General features: G+C 46.2%; 1 protein-coding gene across 1 annotated transcript in view; it reads right to left on the minus strand.

Moving 5' to 3' along the window:
* The window catches only part of CD82 (CD82 molecule), a 77,444-nt gene that overhangs the window by 14,373 nt on the left and 42,286 nt on the right, over positions 1 to 20,785 (minus strand). The window contains exons 2-5 of the mRNA XM_072618223.1: positions 20,125 to 20,206; positions 11,272 to 11,344; positions 2,139 to 2,260; positions 1,649 to 1,723 (exon numbers count right to left, since the gene is read on the minus strand). Coding sequence (XP_072474324.1) covers positions 1,649 to 1,723; positions 2,139 to 2,260; positions 11,272 to 11,344; positions 20,125 to 20,187 — 333 coding nt within the window. The 5' untranslated portion in view covers positions 20,188 to 20,206. The remainder of the gene's footprint in view (positions 1 to 1,648; positions 1,724 to 2,138; positions 2,261 to 11,271; positions 11,345 to 20,124; positions 20,207 to 20,785) is intronic.

Below are 20,785 nucleotides of genomic sequence, written 5' to 3' on the forward strand. Positions count from 1 at the left end.
ATAAGATGGCAGGCAGCTGGGATGATGAATTTCCCTGAGATCATGCCACATGAGGAGAGGTTGAGGAAAGTAAGAGTGAGGGTTTGAAGTCTTGGGTGATAGATTGGTGCCCCAGACTTCTCTTCTTCATAGAGGTCTATGGAAAGTGTCTTCAAACACTTGAAGGAGAAATTCAACTGGTTTGGTTCACCCAGAGGGCAGAACTAGAAGCAACTGTGGCACACATAGACTTGATGTCAGGAAAAACTTCCTAATTAATACTGTGATCCCTTAGTGCAATCAGGCTACCTTGGTACCAAGTGCTTCTTCCTCACTGGATGTCTTCAGTTAGAAGTGGATCACTTTTGAGTTAAGTTGGCGAGGTGACTCTTCTTTAGGTGTGGGTTAGAGGTCCCTTCTAGCTCCAGAATTCTGTGATTCAGTGAAGTAGGATGGCCTAGATGAGGCAGTTTAGGCTAGGTGAAGTCATGCTTGTTTCATGAGTCTATAGACTTTAGGTTCTAGGTCATCTACTACTTCCACATACATTGGGATGACTGGCAGACTCATAAAATATGAGAGATGGAAGAAATTTGGAACTTTGGAGTATAGTATGTCAGAGCTAGAAGAGGCCTTAGAACATAGAATATTAGAGTGAGAAGAGTTCTGAAAACTCAGTGTCAGAATGGGAAGGGACCTAGCTCAGAGAGTTCCAGGGTTGGGAGAAATCTTGGAACATGCAAGTGTTAGAGTTGGGAGAGACCTTAGAGTTCATCCAGCCCAGCCCCTCATTTTATAGCTCAGCTGAGGAACTGAAGCCCAGAGAGGTTGTAACTTGTCCAGAGGGGCACAACTAGTTGGTAGCAGATGTTATGGGTGAATTCAGGCCTCCTGATGCACAATCCTATGCTCTTTCTTTACATTCTCAGTGCCTGGTTCCTCTGACCACCTGATATTCCTGCTTGGATAGATGCTTTTATCACCCTGAATGGACTGATAAAACTATCATTGACTGATCTCTGGGCAGGAACACAGATAAGAACAGTGATGGCTGAGTTGAACACAGGACCAAACAGCAGCCTCCAATGATGTAGTTAAAAAAATAGATCTTTGGCTGGAAGGGGCATCAGCCACATCTAATCCAAGTCCCTCATTTTATGAAAGAAAATCCAAGGTCCATTGCCCTTCAAGGTCATAACCAGCTTCAAATCCAGGTGAACACTCATTCAAAATATACTGTGCTTCTCCTATACCAAAGACAAGATCCTATCCAGCTCCAACACTCTATAACTGATTTGGCTATGGGTAGAGGCTTTAGACCAGCAATTCTCAAAGTATGTTCCAAGGGGTCATGGGAATCTCCAAGACTCTTTTAAGGGGTTCATGAAGTCAAAACAATTTTATAACACTAAGATATGTTAAATTCTAATATAGTAACTATTGTTAGTTATAACCCATATAAACAAAAGCTCTCGGGAGGCAGGGTTCTCAATGATTTAAAAAGTTTAAAGGGATCCTGAGACCAAAAAGTTTGTTGAGATTGGCATAGACAACTTTAGATCCCTCCCCTGAGGAATGGAAGGAAAAGGGCTATTGTTGGCTTGGTCACTGACTGTTCCTGTTCACCCTCAGGAAGGTCCATCATTCTAGCCAGTAAAAGAGTACTTACCTCATCTGAGTGGACATAGACAAGGACTCCAGCTGTCACTTGGGCCACAAGGATCAGAAGGAGGACAGTAAAGTACTGGAAAAGTAAAGTAATGAATGTGAGATGTGGGAGATCAACAAAGGATACCCCAGTTAACACGTGTCAAAGTCATAGTATATAGTGTCTATGAAGATCTTGGGCTAGAAGGAACCTCCTCTTCACTTTACAAGTGAGGAAACTAAAGCCAAGGGAAGTTAGGTTCAAAACAACAGGGCTGGCCTAACCATGCCATTGATGAGACCACCAGGTCTCATGAGACAAGTCAAGCTAAATGCACAAGGAGTCTCTCTCATAGGGGTCAGCACTGAGCACAAGACAACGGACAAGGGCTAGTCCTGCTAATATCAGCATCCAGACCCTCCATATTGCAATGTGGTAGAAGACAAAGGAGGAAGACAAGATGGACATCTAGGCTTACAGGGGAAGGGTCCTCATTAGAGTTATCACTCACCAGCCCCAAGAGGCATCGAATCTCATTGACTGCACCAATACAACCCAGGAAGCCCATGATCATGGTCATGGCCCCAATCCCGATGAAGACATATGCCCCAATCTTCAGGTTGCTTGAGGTCTCTGGGGAAAGAAGAAGAGGATATGATTATTTCTTCCCCAGTTTTCCCCTAAACTCAAGTTACTCCAGAATCAAGAAATGAGGATCAGAGAAAAGATCCATAAGAAAAATCAAATGCTTTCACTTGCAGAGTGAGCCCTCTTCACATAGCCCCTATGTGGATGTTAGTATGTTTGGTCTTTGCAATCCTTCAGGACAGCACGTCAAGGATTTTTATCTCCAGTTCACAGGGGAGGAAACTGAGACTTGGATGAAGAACTGGAACATAGTATGGGTACTTAATAGATGATTATAGAATGAAAGAATCCATCAATCAAAGTGATTTGCCCAAGAGTACAATAACAAAGATGGTAGTTGACTCCAGGTCTCCCAACTTCATAGGGAGGTCAGGACCCAACATATCTGAGATTCCATGGTCCTGTGAAAACAATGAAAGGCAAACTGACCTAGTGGATAGAGCTGGCCTCAAAGTTAGGAAGACCTGGGTCCAAGTCTCACCTCTGACGCATCCTCACTGTATGACACCGGCCAAGTCCTTTCCCTTTTCAGTGGCCTAGACAACTAAGATGCCAAGTTACAAAATAGTTGTCTGTCTGAATGGGAGGAGGGAGTTTTCTCACTGGGGAATTTCCTACCCCAGTGAAATCAGGACCTCCTATAGCATCCAGGTCAACTTATTCATGACCAATGATTTCATCCACAACATTCCAAATAAGGGGTGAGCTAGATTTTGATTGAAATCAACATTTGGGAGGCAGTCCATTCTGCCATTGGACAGCACGCATGCTTCATTTATTTCTTTAAAAGCTGGCTTTTCCTGCCACAGTCAGGTGCTTTGATTAATTAGTTGGGGGAGGGGCATTCACTGGCTATAATATGGGTTTTACACTTAGGAACTTTTATCTCCTACCCATCCAGTATCAGTGACAGCCCCCTATTCCTAGAATGTTCTCTCTCCTCCACCTCACCTCTCAAGTTTCCCTGGTGTCTTTGAAGACTCAACTCAAATTCCATCCTCTTCAAGAAGCTGTTCCCCATGCCCTTCACACCTCCCCAGATGCTGATGCCTTCCCTTCTAAGGGCAACTTCTATCTGCTCTGCATGTTATTTCTCCCATTAAGCATCTACTGTGGGCAGAGCCCTGTGCTGGGCACTAGGCAATGCCCTCAAATGACCATAAGGATCATAGATTTGGAGCTGGAAGCGACACCAGAGGTCACCAAGCTCAATTTGCTCATTTTGTAGATTAAGAATCTGAGACCCAGAAGGGTTACGTGGCAGCCAATGTCACAAAGCTGGTAAATGACAGAGGCAGGATGTGAACCCAGGATTTCAGACTCTGAGCGCAGGATGTTTTCCACTCAGGAAAATAAGACACCAATGTTTTAGAACATGATCAAAACATGCAGAAAAATTCAAGACAAAGAAGGACGTGAGATCAGAAGGGAAGGTCATTCTTGGATTTGGGGTATGGGGTGAAGTCAGGGAAGGCTTTCAGCAGCAGGCAACATCTAAGTGGAATCTATAAGATGGGTAGAAACTTAATGGACTGGGGTAGGAAGGGAGGGAGAGAGGGCACAGGAAGCAGCATGAGCTGAGACATCAAGGATGGAGAGGGAAGTAGATGTTCCACAGACCAATTTAGCTGGACCAGAGAGGGGAATACTATGAGTTAAGATTGGAAAGATAGGGCGGCACCTCAGGCTGTTGAGGGTTTTGAATATCAGGCAGAAAAGTCTGAACTTTATTCCAAAGGCAATAGGGAACCACTGAGGATTTTGACCTGTATGTAATGATCATAATAACTGCTAGCATCTATATATCACTTTAAAATTTGTGAAATTCTTTACAAATGTCATTTGGTGCTCACAACAACCCTGGGAGGTAGGTGCTATTATAATCCCCATTTTACAGATGAGGAAACTGAGGCAGACTGAGGTTCAAGTGACTTATTCAGGGTCACATAGCTAGTAAATGTCTGAGGTCAGGTTTGAATTCAAGTCTTTCCTACTCCAGGTCCAGTGCCCTTATCTACTGTGAAACCTATTTACTTCTAAGAAAGAAGGGGAGAAGGGTGAAAGAATGTATTTGTAATTGGTCATGGGCTTGTACTCCAAGAGTTCCAGTGGGAATGGAGAGGAGGGATGAGTCTGAGAGCTGGTTTAGAGATGGAATCAGCAGGACTTGGCAACTGATGATGAGGGAGGTGAGAGAGAGGGCTCCTCTTGGCCAACTGCCCCAAGAATGCTGGTGTAGTCGCAGGACACCCTTGGGGCAAATGATGCCATCACTACGTTCCCCCAATCCGGAATGGAGCCAATCCCCATTGGTGGCCCGAAAAAACTAGCTCCAGTCTGCCCACCCCACGATGAAGATGCTTCTCTATATTCACTCATCAACTCTGCCCCAGGCTTGTCTGTTTAGCTGGGGATGACAAGCTGCTTGTCTGCCACCCACATGGCTCCCAGGGAAGATTCATGAGGTAAGTACTTGTTTGAGATGCAGGGCTCATCAAATGAAAGAGGCTAGAGAGACTGTGAGGAGACAGGAAGCTGAAGAGATATACCTCAGTTTCCCTAGTTGTAGGTCATGGGAGAAGAGTCTTTTAATGCTTTAAACCTTTTGCCCCAGGTGAAGGGTTAATTAGCAGGTACAAGGACCAGATGAAAGACCTTAGTGACATTAATGATGATGACAGGCTTTCCCATCCCAAATGGGCAGCTCAGGAAGGGGAGAGGCAAACCAGAAGAGGAAATGTACAGAGGAGATACAAACTGGTCACCTCAGCCTTCAGCAGATGGAATGTTGTCAGACTCAATTACTTCTCTTTGAAAATATCATATTGTTTAAAGGGATGGATCTCTGGAAGGGAGAAGGAGAGTGATGCATGGGAGAAACCAAAATGATGCAAAAATAATTAATACCAACAAAGTCTATTTAAAATTTTCTTTAAAAAGAAAAGAAAAAACCCCAGCTACTATGTCTAGAGTGAGTCAGAGTTTACTGACTGGGAAAGACTCATTGCAAGAAATCACTGATCTCCTTGCTCTCTACAGACATGCTCAGACTCCTATGGGCCCAAAGAATAATTCCCAGGAATCCCCAGGGGAAAGGCCTTGGCTGGGACTTAGGGTCCTTCAGAAGCAACTCATCAAGTCACACCTGAACTATCACACTGGGCTCTGGTTGGTCTCCTTTCCTCAGGTCTCTCTTCTCTTATCCCTCCCTGTATCCCAACAGATGAAAAGAACCCAACAGATGCTGAAATCACTTGCACAAGACAGTGGTAGGACTGAGATTTTGCTGCAATAAAGGGGTGACCATAGCTCTTTCCCTCCCCCACCTACCCACAACTCCAGTGACTCCCTATTAACTCTAGGAGTGTTTGACATTTAAAGCTCTTCATGACTAGGTCCCTTCCCCCCCTCCAGTCTTTTTATGTCCTATTCTCCTCTATGTAATTGATGTTTCAGCAACACTGACCTACTTTCCTCTCCCCAAACTTGATTCTCCCTCCCCTGCCTTGTATTAGTGGCAGCTAGATGGTACAATGGATAGAGTACTGGGTCTAGAGTCAGGAAGAGCCCAAGCTGAAATCTGACCTCAGACACTAGCTGTGTGACCCTGGGCAAAGCACTGAACCCCTGCCTTCCTCAACTGAAAAGTGAGGACAGTAATAGCATCTTCATCCAAGGTTGTTGACTCTGGATAAGTCACTTAACCTCTGTCTGCCTCAGTTTTCTCAACTGTAAAATGAGGATAATAATAGCACCAGGGTTATTATGAAAATCAATGAGGTAATATTTACCAAGCATTCAGCACAGGCTGTCACAACGCTCAGAATGCTCCCTTTCTTAGTTTATCTTCCTTTTTTCAAGACTCAGCTCCATTTCAGGAGGCCTCTGCGGGTCCCCTAGCTGCTGATGGCCTACCCTCTCAGACTACTTTTCAAGCATTCTGCATGGATCTGCTCATGTTGCCTGCCTCGTTCCAATGCACACACTCCTTGAAGACAGGGACTGTCTTTTCATATTTCTTTGATCGCCAATGCTCAGCAGCCCCACAGTCAGTGCTTAATAAATGCTTGCTGTCTTGAAAGAGTGCTGGATTTGGAGCCAGAAGCCTTGGGTTCAGATCCTGCCTCAGCCACTGACTGCCTTTTGTAAGTGACTTCACCCATCTCTCCAAGACATCCAGATGATCACTCACTCAGAACCTGACCAGCTCTCAAGTTGGGACTGTGCCCGTCCGTCCAGGAGAAAGAAAATTCCTTGGAGGCTTGGGGCTATTTCATTTTCCTCTCTGTACCCCCTGGTGCTTTCACAGAGTTGGTGCTTAAAGCTGGACTCTGCTATAAGAGCATCAGTTAAAGCAGACAGACCGCTTAGCCTAAGAGGATGTAATTCTGAACACACACACACCTTAGTAGCAGTTTTCAAGTCTCTGCAGGTCTGCTCTATAGAAGAACAGCTGGACGTTTCCGCTCAGACCCACTGGGCAGAAGCAGCTGTAATGGAGTGGGTGTTTCACAGAGAAAGATTTTAGCTTAATGTAAAAACAGAATGGAAGTTAAATGCTTTTAAGCCCTTACTGTAGGCCAAGCTCTGTGTTTGGTACTGGGGATACAAAGCAAAACAAGAGCTATTCCTGCTTTCCCAGAGCTCATGCTCTTAACTGAGAGAGAGACTACTTCCTGGAGAATGCAGTGGCAGGGAAGGCACCAAGGCACAGGGGTCCTTGGAGGGCGCAGGGGCAGTACAGATGGCAATGGGTGTGAAAAACCAGGTCCACTGTGCAGCCAGAGGACAAGCAATGCCTGAGCCCCTTTCCTTGGGAAAACTTCCAATAAACATGAAAGCTTTCCAAAAGTGGGTCAAGTTGCTTTAAAGATAGTGAGTCCTCTGTCATGAGAACTGTCCAAGCAAAGCACACTTGTGAGGACATACTATACAAGGATCCTCATTAAGGGACAGGCTTAAGCAGAGAATTAGTTGACTGGGTGGATAGAGGACCAAGTTCAGAATTACAAAGACCTGTGTTCAATGTGATCTCAGACACTTACTAGCTGTGTGACCCTGGGCAAGTCACTTAACCTCTGTTTGCCTTAGTTTCCTCATCCGTGAAATGGGGATAAAAATACCTACCTCCCAAGATTGTTGTGAGGATTAAATGAAAACCATGTGTCCAGTGCTCCACAAACCTTAAAAGTGTTCATTTTAATATAAGTAACTCTAAATGTCAGTTCTTATCATTAGATCTCCTCAGTCATCATCCAGATCTGATAGGCTAAGGCTCTAGATGAGTCGCTCAGAGTCACATGGCTAGTAATCAAATGAGCTGACTGGAACTTTGATCTTCTGAGTCAGAAGTCAGCAGTTAACACTCTAATCAAAAACCGCAAAGTGCCTACTATGCGCCAAGCACCATAATAAGCCCTGGGGGTACCAAAGGAGGCTGAAGACAGTCCCTGTCTTCAAGGAGCTTAGAGACAACATGCAAGCAAATATATAGAAAGCAAAAATGTATAAAAGAGGGAAAAGAAAACAGCGGGATTAAGAAGGGTTAGGGCAGGTTTCCTATAGAAGAATGGGTTTAAAGGAAGCCGGGGAGGTCAGCAGTGGGAGTGGAGAAGGGAGAGCATTCCAGGCACCGGGGATAGCCAGAGGAAAATGTCCAGAGGGAGGAGACCAGTATCCAGGAGTGAGGTGTAAGAAAGTTGGAAAGGCAAGAGGGGGCCAGAAAGGCAGTGAGAGTGTCCCATCCCCACAGAGTCAGCTGAGCCCATCGGAACATGAGCTCAGAGACAGGAACATGGGAGGGCTCATTGGACCTTGCTCTGGTCTATGCCTGAGAAGCGCAGGCTAGGGGCAAAGACCAGGGAGTTCTGTATTCTCCTGCCACCTTTCACCATGGCGGGCCCCAAGTAGGAGTGTCCCTTGCAAAGACGCTCAGATTACTGGAGGGGTGGAGGAGACCAAGCGAACACAGCTGTGTGAGAGGGATCCTAGGCTGAAGCAGGAAATCTCTGTCCCTCCCCAGCCCCCCGGAAGGAAGGAGACAGCTAAGCCTTGAGAAGCTTGGGCTTGACCAGAATGGGGCCAGCCTCCTCCCAGGGGAGAATTGGTGCAGCTGGCACAGGATGGCCCTGCTTCGTAGTCCGCTCTTTCAGGAGATGCGGTGACAGGTGTGGGCTACTCCCCACCCCAGGTTCAGTGGGGCTTTCACGTTATGCAAATATAACAGCTGTCAGTGCTTCCCTGGCCTGAACCTGTCCTGCAGCTGTTGGGGTAGGAGAGAAGTAAAAGCACAACTCTCTATGGCCTGGGAGAAGGGGTGGGCTAGACTAGAGCAAAGGCCTGGGATCAAGAACAGTCTGCATCCAGATGCAGGAGGTTATGTGGAGTCCTGCCTCTCTCCAGGGGAAGTGGGCCATGGACCCTTGGGAAGGGCACTGGTTCTAGAGCCAGGGGACCTGACTTCAAATCTTGCTTCTGGAACTGAATATTCTTTTGACCTTGGAAAGTCATTTAACTTTCCTGGGCCTTATTTTCCTTGAGTGTACAATGAGAAAGTTGGAAAAATGCCTTCCAAAGTCCCTTCCAGCACTAGTCATTCTCTGACCAGCCATCCCCGCGAAATGAGGAACAGCTGAAGGAACTCAGGATGTTCCGCCTGGGTAAGAAGAGGGGAGGTCACAGTGGCAGTATTCAAATACTTGAATAAAAATCCTATTGAACAGTCCCAGAGGACAGGATTAGAGGCAAGAGGGAAATGAAGCAAAGAGGCACATTTGGGCTCAGTGTCAGGAAAAGCATGTTCACGATGGGAGCTGTCCAAAATAGGAGGAGTTGCCTTGAGAGGCCATGCGTTCCCTGTCATGGGATGCTTTCAAGCAAAGGGGTGGACCGCCTTCACAAGTGCACTGAGGCAAAGATGGCTAGACAAGATCTATGAACAACCAACAGTTCAATTTGTCTGGAATATAGAGGACATCGAGGAGAATCATGAGGAATGAGATTGGAAATAGAGACTGGGGACAGACTGCAAGAACTGAGGATTCAGATTTTAGCCCATAGGCAACTGGTAGCCCTTGAAGGTTTTTGAATAGGACAGTAACTTGTCCTGAACTGTCTATCTGGAATAAGATCTTGGTAGCTGTGTGCAGGATGAATTAGAGAAAAGTAGACTGAGTACAGGATTTCATTTAGGATGTCCATGTAGACAAAAGAAATATTTGTGTAAGTGGAGAAAAGATGGATTTAAGAGGGGGAAAGTGACAGCATTGAGAATGGATCGGGTAGAGACAGGGAGAGAGAGGGAAGAGCCAAAGAGGATTCCAGGGTCTTAAGTCTTGGTGACAGAGAGGATGGTGGCCCCATCAGTGGAAATTGAGAGGTCGGGAATGAAGAGTGGAGGAGGGGATGGGAATTTAATTTTGGACACAATGGGTTGAGTTGCTCCTGGAGAATTCCAACTGGAGACAGCCAGAAGGTGGTTGGAAATTGATAGGTTTTCATCTAAATTACTCATTTGTACAGATAAAGAAACTGGGGCCCAGAATGGTGACAAGACTTGCCCTAAGGCCATGTAGTAAGTTAGTGTCAGAGGCAGGATTCAGTCTTCCAGTTCAGTGCCTTTCTCCTGAAAAAGTCACTCTGCTCTTTCAAATAATTATGTGTTTAAAATACTCTGGGCTCAATGACCTTAAAAATTCAGAGATTCTTTGTTCTAAGGGATGGCTTTCTGGGAGAAGAGATGAGAAGGAATCTGGGGGAAACCTAAGAGATTGGAACATAAAAGATACCAATAAAATCTATTGTTTAAAAAGGAAGTCAGACTTAGATACTTGCCAGGCTTACTCTGCCTGGGGTATCCTAATATAGCAGAAAGAGGGCAGGCTCTGGAGGCAGGAAGACCAGGGTTCATGTGCACATCACTTAACTTTTGGAGTCTCAGTGTTCGTACCAAGGACAGTGCCCTAAACAGGCCTTTCTTGAACGATTGATTACAGATGAGTTTCCAATCTGCACCAGTGGAGAGTTTCTGCACTGGAAGTGAAATCAGATCTACATCAAAAAGTCAAAAACCTACGATATTCCTACCCATGAACTGTAACCCAGATTCATCATGGTGGGCACACAATAAACAACAAACATTGCTCGAACATGGAAAGAGTAGAAAGCATTCTATTCCTTTTACAAAGGAGAGAAATTTAGATGACTTTCCTAAGATCCCACAGCAGGCCAGGAGACAAGCTAAGCTCAGAACTCAGGTTTTCTCACTCCTATCCCAATGTTTTCAGGACTGTGCTATGCCCACACTCAAATATGAGAAGGATCTGTGATTTTGTTCTTACGGGAAATCTTCTGAAATCCATCTATGATTTAGTAGATAAATCCTTGGGATTTGCTTGAGACAAGAGTGGGTTAAGTGCCTTGACAAATATACTACAGCTGGAAGTGACAGGCAGGATTTGAACTCAGATCTTTCTGACTCATAGGCTCCCTAGGTTTAAGAGCTGGAAGGAAACTAAGAGATCACCTTGTCCAAGTCATCACCTGATGGAAGAAGAAAACGCCCAAGTAGGCTAAGGGATTTGTCTAAGGCATTTATTGTCAGAGGTGGGATCTGGCTTCACATTCAGGGCTCTCTCAGCCCAGTCTGAGCACTGCACCCATAGGGCTGGACTGGCTCTATCAAAAAGAAAAAAAAACACCCACGGCCTGTCTCTTAGCCACACGTCCAGTGCTTGCCAAGCCTCCGGGGGTTGGTGAGGAGTCAAAGCATTCACAGTAATAGATTTCATACACATCCAACATCTGGGACCCAAGAGCTGGAGGAAGGACCTGGACCAACTGAGCCTCCAACCCCCATCCTTTCCTCCTGCTTACTTCCCAGAGGAAGGAGGCTGGCTCATGATGATTAGGGGCCTCAGGCATCTCCCTCCCTCCGTCCCAGGGCGCCCCCCTTAACCCAGTCAAGCACAGCAGGACAAGCCCAGGGGGAAACTCACGGAGAATAGAGATGAAGCTGTTTCTGTCGGCCAGAATCCAGATTCCAAACCCGAGAATCATGGCTCCTAAGATCTAGAACAAGATTAGAGCTGAGTCAGGGCGTGAGGGGAGGCAGTGTCCTGTAACAGCGGAAGCACCTTTCTCTGGATCAATGTATATGACTAGAGACTGGATCTATGATACACACACGTGTACGTATGCATATGTCTAAGCATATGTGCGTTTATGTATATGTAATATCAAACCCCACAATTCACACACCTACACACACACACATACACACACACACACACACAGCCGTTTTCATCGTGCTTTGCTTCATTGCATTCTGCAGATACTGTGATGTTTACAAATTGAAAGTTGTGGCAAACCGGGGTCAAACAAGTCGAGTGGTGCCATTTTTCCAACAGCACATGCTCACATCGTGTCTCTGTGTCACATTTTGGTCATTTTCCCGATATTTCAAACTTTGTCATTATTATATCGATGATAGTGATTTGTAACTGTTGTGGGGGTCACGAACCACTCCCAGGTATGATGGTAAACTTAATTGATTAATATGAGTGCTCTCAGGGTCCACTGCCAGCCTCCATCCCTCCCGATTCCTCCCTGAGACACAAGAAATAGGCCAGTTAATAACCCTACAGTGGCTTCTCAGTGTTCAAGTGAGAGGAGGACTCAAATGACGGGACAGACTTCATCGTTGTCTTATTTAAAGAAATTGCCTCAGCCACCAACCTCCAGCTGCCACCCAACCTTCAGGGGCCCCCAACCTTCAGCGGCCCCCACCCTGAGCAGTCAGCAGCATCAAGGCAAGGTGAGCACAACCCACGAAGGCTCAGGTGATGGAGAGCACTTATTAACAATAAAATACTTTTAATTAAGGTCTGCACCTTTTTTTAAGATATAATACTTTCATACACACAATAGACTTCTGTCTAGTGTAGACACAACTTTTATATGCACTGGGAAACAGGAAAATTGTGACTTGTTTTATGGCAATATTCATTTTATTGGGGTGGTTTGGAACCAAGCACAATATCTCTGAGGTGTGCTTGTATATATGTATGTATGCATGCATGTATTATACACATATATACATATATGTATCTAGTGTGTGTGTATATATGCATGTGTATGTGTACATACACATTTGCATATGTATATAAAATTAAACACCAAAATTATATATACACATAGATACACAAATATATACGCACATACATTATGTAATATTAAACACCAGTAATAGTATGCACACACATTTTTCGGGGGGAGGGCAGTCTCAAACTTGTAACTTCAGGGCAGAGAACTCCCAGCCAGGAAATGCCTTTCACCATGGCATTGGTGACTGCTCAGTGACATATAGGCCCAGAGAGCTGCGTGGGTACTAAGAGGCTATAATGTGTCAGAGGTGGGCTTTGAACCTGGGACTTGAAGGCTGACCCTCAATCCATCCTTCTGGATAATAGTGGCTGCAATGAGAAGAAAAGCAGTTTCCCCCCCTTGTAACATGAGAGGGTTGACCTTGCTGGCCTCTGAGTTCTCTTCCAGGATTCCAGTTATTTAACCACTTACCAGACTCATAGGGTTTTAGAGCTTGGAAGTGACCTTTGGAGTAATCTAATTAAATCATTTCTTTTTACAGATGAGGAAACTGAAGCCCAGAGAATTTCGGTGACTTTTCTACTCAGGAAGTGGCAAAGTCTGGATTTGAACTCAAGTCCTCTTAAGGATTAAGAAATTCTTTACATACATCATCTCATTCAACACCAGCCTGCGAAGTAGATGTTACTACCAGCCCTATTTACAGGTGAGGAAACTGAGACCAAAAAAGGTCAACAATCTATTAAAGGTCTAAGGTAGGAGTCAGTCTTCCTGACACTAATCTACACTGATTCCTTGAGAGTCAAATTGATGTACATTAGGACCCAAAGGCCAACAAATGGACTCTCATGGCCTAGAGAGGGCTGAGGGAAGGGGTAGATTGGGTAATGATCTTCTCCCCCACATTCAGAATTAAGAATTAAATAGGATCCCAGATGTAGAGCCAAGGAGAAGCAAGATGGTGGACTCAGTTTAGTTGAGAAAACTAAGACCAACAGGTCAAGTGACTTGATCAGGAGGGTCACACACTTAAGTGCATGAGGCTGGATTTGAACTCAGATCTTCCAGACTCCAGGCCCAGAGCTCTATCAGCTGAGTCTCAGTTTCCTCATCTATTAAATGGGAATAAAAATAGCTCCTGCCGCCCAGGGTTGTTGAGGCTTGTGAGGTTCAAATGAGATGATTTCTGTAAAGTACTTGGCACACTCTCCAGGGTTAGAGAAGCGTCCAGTGATTACTGTTATTTTCCAAAGTATGTCATATCTATTAATCTGTTTGATCTTTGCAATAACATTGTGAGAGGTCGTTGAGGTAGATGCTATTTGTGTGTCACAGATGAAAGCTCTGAAGCTTATCAAAGGGAATTGACCTGTCCAAGGTCACTAGCACCCTGATGCTGTCATCCGCTCTGTCATCAGGATGGGGAGCCACCTGAGGTAGTCTGTTCCAAACCCCTCATTTTAGAGAGGGGGAAGCTGAGGATGCACTCCAGGTCACGGCAGCAGAGCTGGGATTCCACCTCTGGCTCTCGAACCCTACATCTAATGCTTTTCTGACTCATCTATGCTGCGTCATCAGGGGAGCTCTTGTAGACGCCAGCTGTGGGGCAGTACACTTGGATCTCCAGTTAGAGAGATCAAGAGGGGAAAGAGGAGGGGTATTGGGGGTATGAGATGAGGTCACCCTGTGTCTCCACAACACAATTGGTAGGAAGTACGTGGAGGGTTTAAAAGGGCCCGGGTTAGATAACAAACTTAACTTCTTGTTTGAGAAGAGCTCCCGTTTGGGGACAGGCCAAGTGAGACCTCCAGATGCTAACTGTGTGAACCAGATGAGCTTTGGATCAGACAGAGCCTTGAAATTTTGCAGGACATTGTCTCTAGCAGGAACTTGAGAGATTATGAAAGGGAAATGGGCACCGTGGCTCCAACAGACAACAAGGAAGGATAACACTCCCTCCCCCCCAAAAATACACAGACAAACACAAAAAGGGGTGGGGGCAGAAAAAAAATCATGAAAAAGCTAAGCCCATACTCTCCAGACTCCATGGCTGGGGCGATTGGGAGCCACAGTCAGGAAATGTCCCCAACAACCAACCTTCCCAGGCAGCTCCTGCTGTGTGGTAACAGCCTAGTTAACAACTAACAGGAAGGGTATCTCCAGGTCCAACAAGCCCACCCTAGGTCAGCCAGGGCTGGGTCCAGGCTCAAGTCAATGCCAAGCCAGTGAGCTTATTAGGAGGCCTGGGGACATTGGGACGGGGCAAGTCCTTCTGTGTCTCAAGGTTCGGGTTCAGACCCCTTTGAGGTCCCACCTGCTCCTAATTTGAGAGCCTCCGCAAGGTGAGCAGTGAGAACAAGGCCCAGGGGGACAGCTCTGTTCCTTGGGCTTTACTAGAACAATATCATCATTCTTCATCATTTACTTAGTATTTACCACATGCACAGCATTAAGAGAGGTGCAAAGTTTAGTTACTACATACACACATACATAATGTATAATAACATGTCCATATACACATACACACATAAACACATGTGTATGTATGCATGTGTACACATAGGGAAGAGAGAGAGAGAGGGAGACAGAGATAGAGAGAAGGAGAGAGAGAAAGAGAGGGCCAGAGACAGACAGAAACAGAGTCAGAGAGAGAGAGAGAGAGAATACGTGCCAGAAAGACAGAGGATAGGCTTGGAGAAGTTGAGAAAGTGCTAGTAACTGGTGGAACCAGACTAGGCCTTCTGCAGAAGGTAATGCTGCAGCTGAGTCTTTGAAGGAGGAGAGCTTTCAAGAATGGGAGACAGATCATGCAAGGTGCTGGAAGGAGATGGAAGATGGAGTGTCAGCTGGTTGGGCTGGACCTGAGGGCTCATGGAGGGAGGCCAAAGTCAGGTTGTGCAGAGCTCTGAGTGTCAAACTGAGAAGTTTACAGTTTACTATGGGGATAAAGGATTCAGAGACTGAGGGAGGTGAGGAGCTCCATGTCAGTCCGATCCCAGGTTCTGCCTTCAGTCTGGGCGGTCTCCCTGGTCAGATAACAAGAGATAGGGCCGTGGCCCGGGAGAGAAGGTCACTCACTGGGCATGCCCCAGAAGACACAATCTCCTTGACCTCCCTCCCCCAGGCATATGTGAGCACCCACTGCCACCTGATTCTCCATCACAAACAGAGGTAGGAGGTAACTGGACTTGGATGAGAGGAGGACTCACCAACCAGCTCAGCACCTCTCCTTCTTTTCCTCTCTCCTTCCCTAAGCAACCCTTCCATAGGAGCCTCCATTCTTCTTTTGCAGACCAGATACCAGATCATTCCTCACAGGGGATCTCGAAAACAGAATAAGTGGTGAAACTGAAAGACAGACAAAAAGAGAGAGGGAGAGGAGGGAGAGACAGAGACAGACACAGAGAGAGTGGGGGGGGAGAGGAGGAGGAGGGAGAGACAGAGGCAGACAGACACAGAGAGTGGGGGGGAGGGGGAAAAGGAGGAGAGAGAGAGAGAGAGAGAGAGAGAGAGAGAGAGAGAGAGAGAGAGAGAGAGAGAGAAGGAGAGACAGAGAATGGAGAACCTAAGCAGAAGAATCAAGGCCCATGTAGGCCCACAGGAGAGAAAGGACCCAATACTCTAGTCTTTGGTGTGTCTAATCTTTTGAACAGAGATACTCCCCAAGAGGCCAGCACCAAAGACGGACTTCCCCCTTTTCCTTGTGCTCCACAAGGATTGACAGGGATTGTGATCAAGTTGGAAAGGGTCTTAGAGCTCATCTCATCCAGTCCCCTCATTTAACAGATGAGGAAACTGATGCCCAGAGATGTGTATACATATAACTCCCTCCCTTTGAAAATACTCTCAGGAGAATTGTCCTATCATCCTATGACTGTCAAAGCTCCTGCCATTAGAATATAAGCTCCTTAAGGAGAGGGACTGCCTTTCTTTCTGCTCATACTTGTACCCTAGGGCCTCAGCACAGGGCCTGGCATATAGTAATCTCTCAACACATGATTGACTTGACCATCCTTTCTGCACTACATTCCTCTCTGTTCCAGTAAAGGGATTCTTTTAATAAGGCCGTGATGATTTTCTTCCTTCTGATAGCGCACTGCCAAGTAGCTCCCTAGAACAAGATCATTTTTCCCTATTTTGACAATTTGATGGATGTGAGTGGTCACATTGGAGTTGATCTAATTTGCATTTCTTTAAGTCTGAACCTTTTTTATTTCCCAAGTACTTATTTACAATCAGTGCCCCCTCTCTGACCAATCTTCTTGGCAAAGCCCAGGGAATCCCTCACTTTTGCAAGAAAAGGTGACAAGAAGAATGTTTGACCACCCCTTCTATCAAAGGCCAGGACCTTCCCAATATGGCGGCACTAAGGCAAGCACACTGACCTTGAGGCAGAGGATGAAGATTCAAATCCCAGCCCTCCCTGTGCATGCTGGGCCAAGATATTGTTCCTTTGTGGGCACCAAAGTCTTGTTCTATAAAATGGGGGAGGGGTACCTGGATGACCCCCGAGACCTCTGCCAGTACTCCGCTTCAAAGGTCCCTTCCAATTCAAGGCCTAGTATCCCATAATTGGCTGTCAAAACCTCCTATTTCTACATTGTTGATGAGGCAGTTAAGTAGCACTATACATGGAGTTATTAGACTGCAAACAATCAGAACAACTTGAGTTTGAATCTTGCTCAGTCATTTCAGTCATGTCTGACTCTCTGTGACCCCATTTGGGATTTTCTTGGCAAAGATACTGGATTTGCCATTTCTTTCTCCAAGTCATTTGACAGATGAGGAAACTAAAGCAAACAGGGCTAAGTGACTTGCCCAGGGTCACACAGCTGGTAAGAGTCGGAGGCTAGATTTGAACTCTTGACTCCAGGCTCAGCACTCTATCCACTCTGCCACCTAGCAACCCTCAGAGTTGTACTCCTGTTCCAGATATTTATTATCTGTGTAACTCTGGACCAGTCATTTAATCTTGTGCAGCCTCTATTTCCCCATCTGTAAAATGGGGATCATCAAAACACCTACCTTACAGAGCTGTTGTGGGGACCGAAATTCTAAACACTTGAAAGATTCAGCTATGATAGTCATCATGTGTTATATACCCTACCTTCCAAGCAAGAATGGATGAGCTAGATTCTACCATTTCAATAATGTTTTCTAAGTATATTCTTTCTGAAGGTTAGTAATACAAAATATAACAAAAATGAACCCTATCTTTTCTTAGAGAGCCACCGGACCATGTACTGAGGAACACGGACTCTTCACCTGGGCTCTGTGAACTTTTAAAATAATCTTTGAATAATTTCATTTTAATAGGATTGTTCTCTTTGCCATCCTTTGCATTTCATTTTATGAAAATGTTTAAAACCATTCTCCTGAGGAGTCTGCCAAGGGGCAAGGGTCCCTGGTATAAACAAAGCAAGGTAAGAAAAAGAATTCTGCAAACTTTAAAAAGTGCCACCTGAATGCCAGCAGTGATCATGATTCCTCACCATGGCTCCTCCCACCCCACACTCTTAGGATCCAACCAGATGTTGCTCAGGCAGGGCCCCTCCCTGACTCAGAACCCCCAAGCCAAGGTCAAGGGCTCAGTGCCAGCCTGCTAGCCCTTTAACGCAGCCAGCTCTGCCAGAGCAGTCAGCCAGGAAGCTGAGTGCTTGCTGCCCAGAGCCCAGAGTCAGGAGAGGCCCCCATCCCAGTCTGGACCGGGCAATGCCAGTTGTACAATGCTGGCCCCCTTCTCTGCACCCTTCAGCTCCCTGAGAGAATATAAGGAGCGAGGACTGGACTTTTTCCCTTCTCTCTCTTCCTCCTCCTCCTCTCTTCTCCATACAAAATGTGGAAAAATCCTTTAGCTCAGGAGCTGGAGCCATTCTGTCCTCTCCCTCCCCATCTAGCAGCTCCAGCCCAAGTCTTTGTGGGCCCAGAAGGCTGGTCCTAGGGCGAGTGGGAGGGCACAGTGCCCAGAGCTTAGCTCTGGGGAGGGAGTCTGAGCTGGGTTACTATAGGGCAGGGCACCGACATACCCATTGTGTGATTGTGTGGGAGACAAACACAGCCTTCCCTGCCTCTCCCTGGGGCTGGGTACCTTCTGTTGGCCAAGCCAGAGCCTAGGTATAATCTCCCACATGGCCAGGGGCCCCCTCCTTTCCCTTTCCCCTTGCTCTACTCCCACCAAACACTCCCTTCTCCCAGTCCCTGAAACAACCATGAAATCAGCATAATTAGTAATCTTTGGCAACTGGGAGAGGCCCAGGCATGTATGAACAATGAAGGTTCATAGGATAACAGATTAAGAGCTGGGAGGGGCCTTGAGGATGGCTAAATCCAATCCTCTCATTTTCACAAATAAGGAGCCAGAGGCTCAGAGGATAAGTGACTTATCCAAGGTCATGCATGTGGAAAACATCAGAACAGGGATTTGAACCCAAGTGCCTTGATGTCCAACCCTGGCACCACATGACAGGCCTATCTTTCTTCCCGTGATACCAAAGCATCTCTCATCTTCCCAGGGCAGTCACACAAGGACTGACTCCTATCCACGGATCTTAAGGGTGCAGCCTCCTTCCAGAGGCCTTTCCTGACTCCCCAGTTGTTGGTCACACACACACACGCACACACACAGATGGGGTTGGATTTTGTATAGATGTTGCATTTACTTATGTCAACATGTTGAATGGTCACATCAATAGAATTAAAATTTCTTGAGAATAAGGTCTATTTCACTTATGTATTTGTATCCCCAGTCAATCAACCAATAAGCATTTATTATGTACCTACTGTATACCACACCTACATAAAGTAATAGTGTACAGAGGTAAGGGCAACTCCTCTCTACACACACACACACACACACACACACACACACACACACACCAGAGACAGTCCTTTAAAAATTTATCCCAGGGATGTCAAAAGCCACCCTATGACTACTATCCAATGGAATTCTGATAGCTTCAGAAGTATTCACTGTCTGCCTGGAGAAAGGGAAAAAACCCAAGCCCAGGAAAACAAGATCCAGATGTGCCACAGGGCCCACATCTGGACTTCTGCTCTACTAGACAGACTCTCTGGCCACTAAGGGCACAGTGAAGGCTGAGGCACATTTGGGGGTGAGAGGACAGAGAATGAGGGAGATCTCCCTCAGTTTCCCCAAAGATGCCAGCTGGGCTCTTGAGTGAGGTCCTCCCTTGTATGAGCCACCACCCTCCCTGGAGAGTGTCTGAACTCCATTGTCATAATGGGGACGTGGGTTTTGGCTAACTGTGAAAAAAGAGCCCTCTTACTTGAGCTTTAGGCCCAGTATGTCAATGACTCAGAGGTCCCCATGCATGAGGTAGAACTTTCCCCACTGGGGAAAGGAACTGAAATTGAAACATGAAAATTTGAGGCAGAAAGAGGAGGTGGGAGTGGGGGAAGAGGAGGGTTAAAAACCTAAAAGGAGGCAAGTGAGGAAAAGGACATCAGAAGGGTGAAGGGTTTGCTCAAAGCCACGCAGGTGGCAGGATTCAGAGGTGGGGTTTGAACCCAACTTCAGTGTTCTTCTCTCCCCTCCCCTTTCACTCCTCACACTGTCTCCTTTCCCACAAGGCACCACTTTCAACAATCCTTGGCATGAAGTTTTCTTTTGCCCCAAAGCTGGGGGATTTCTAGAGAAGAAATCTCCAGTTCTTGGAATTTCTGCCTTCAAAGATGGGAGAAGATGCCCCATGGGAGGGAAATGGAGGTGTGTTTGACATACTCACAAAGAAAAGCAGGTTGAAGAGGAAGAGAAAGTACTTGGTGACTTTGATGCAGCCGGACCCCATCCTTCGTCACTGACAGGCCCTGGGGAGAGGAGAGAAGGCAGATGTGAGTGAGATGCTCTCAGAATGTCGGGTCCTTCCCTCTGTTTTCACAGGGCTGCTGGAAACTCTGGTCCATCAGGGACTCTGGACATTGGGGCCAATGATGTCCACTGCACCAGGGATGGGCCGAAGGACAGTTCCAGACAGCACCAGCACTCAGCCAAATGCATCTCATCTGCGGTGGCAGCAATGTGGCAAAGTAGACAGAAGGAATGCCAGACTTAGAGTTAAGACATGAGTTCAAATCTTATCCCAGGCACTTGGACCATGGCCAAGTCACTGTAACAATTGAGCCTCAGTTTCCTCATCTGTAAAATGGGGATAATAAAGCAAGTACTACCTTTCTCACAAGGTTATTAATTGGAAAGGTCCTTAGCAAACATTAATTCCTCCCGCAATGTGAGCTGGTGGATGGATAGAGACCTGGACTTGGAGCCTGGAAGGCCAAGTCTGTTTCCTGGCTCAGATACTCACTAGCTATATGACCTTGAACAAGTGACTTAACCTCCCTAGGCCCTGAGTCTTTGTCTGTAAAATGAGGAAGTTGGATTCAAAGATC

Source organism: Notamacropus eugenii, chromosome 6 (genome assembly GCF_028372415.1).
Source record: "Notamacropus eugenii isolate mMacEug1 chromosome 6, mMacEug1.pri_v2, whole genome shotgun sequence".
Classification (NCBI taxonomy): Eukaryota; Metazoa; Chordata; class Mammalia; order Diprotodontia; family Macropodidae; genus Notamacropus; species Notamacropus eugenii.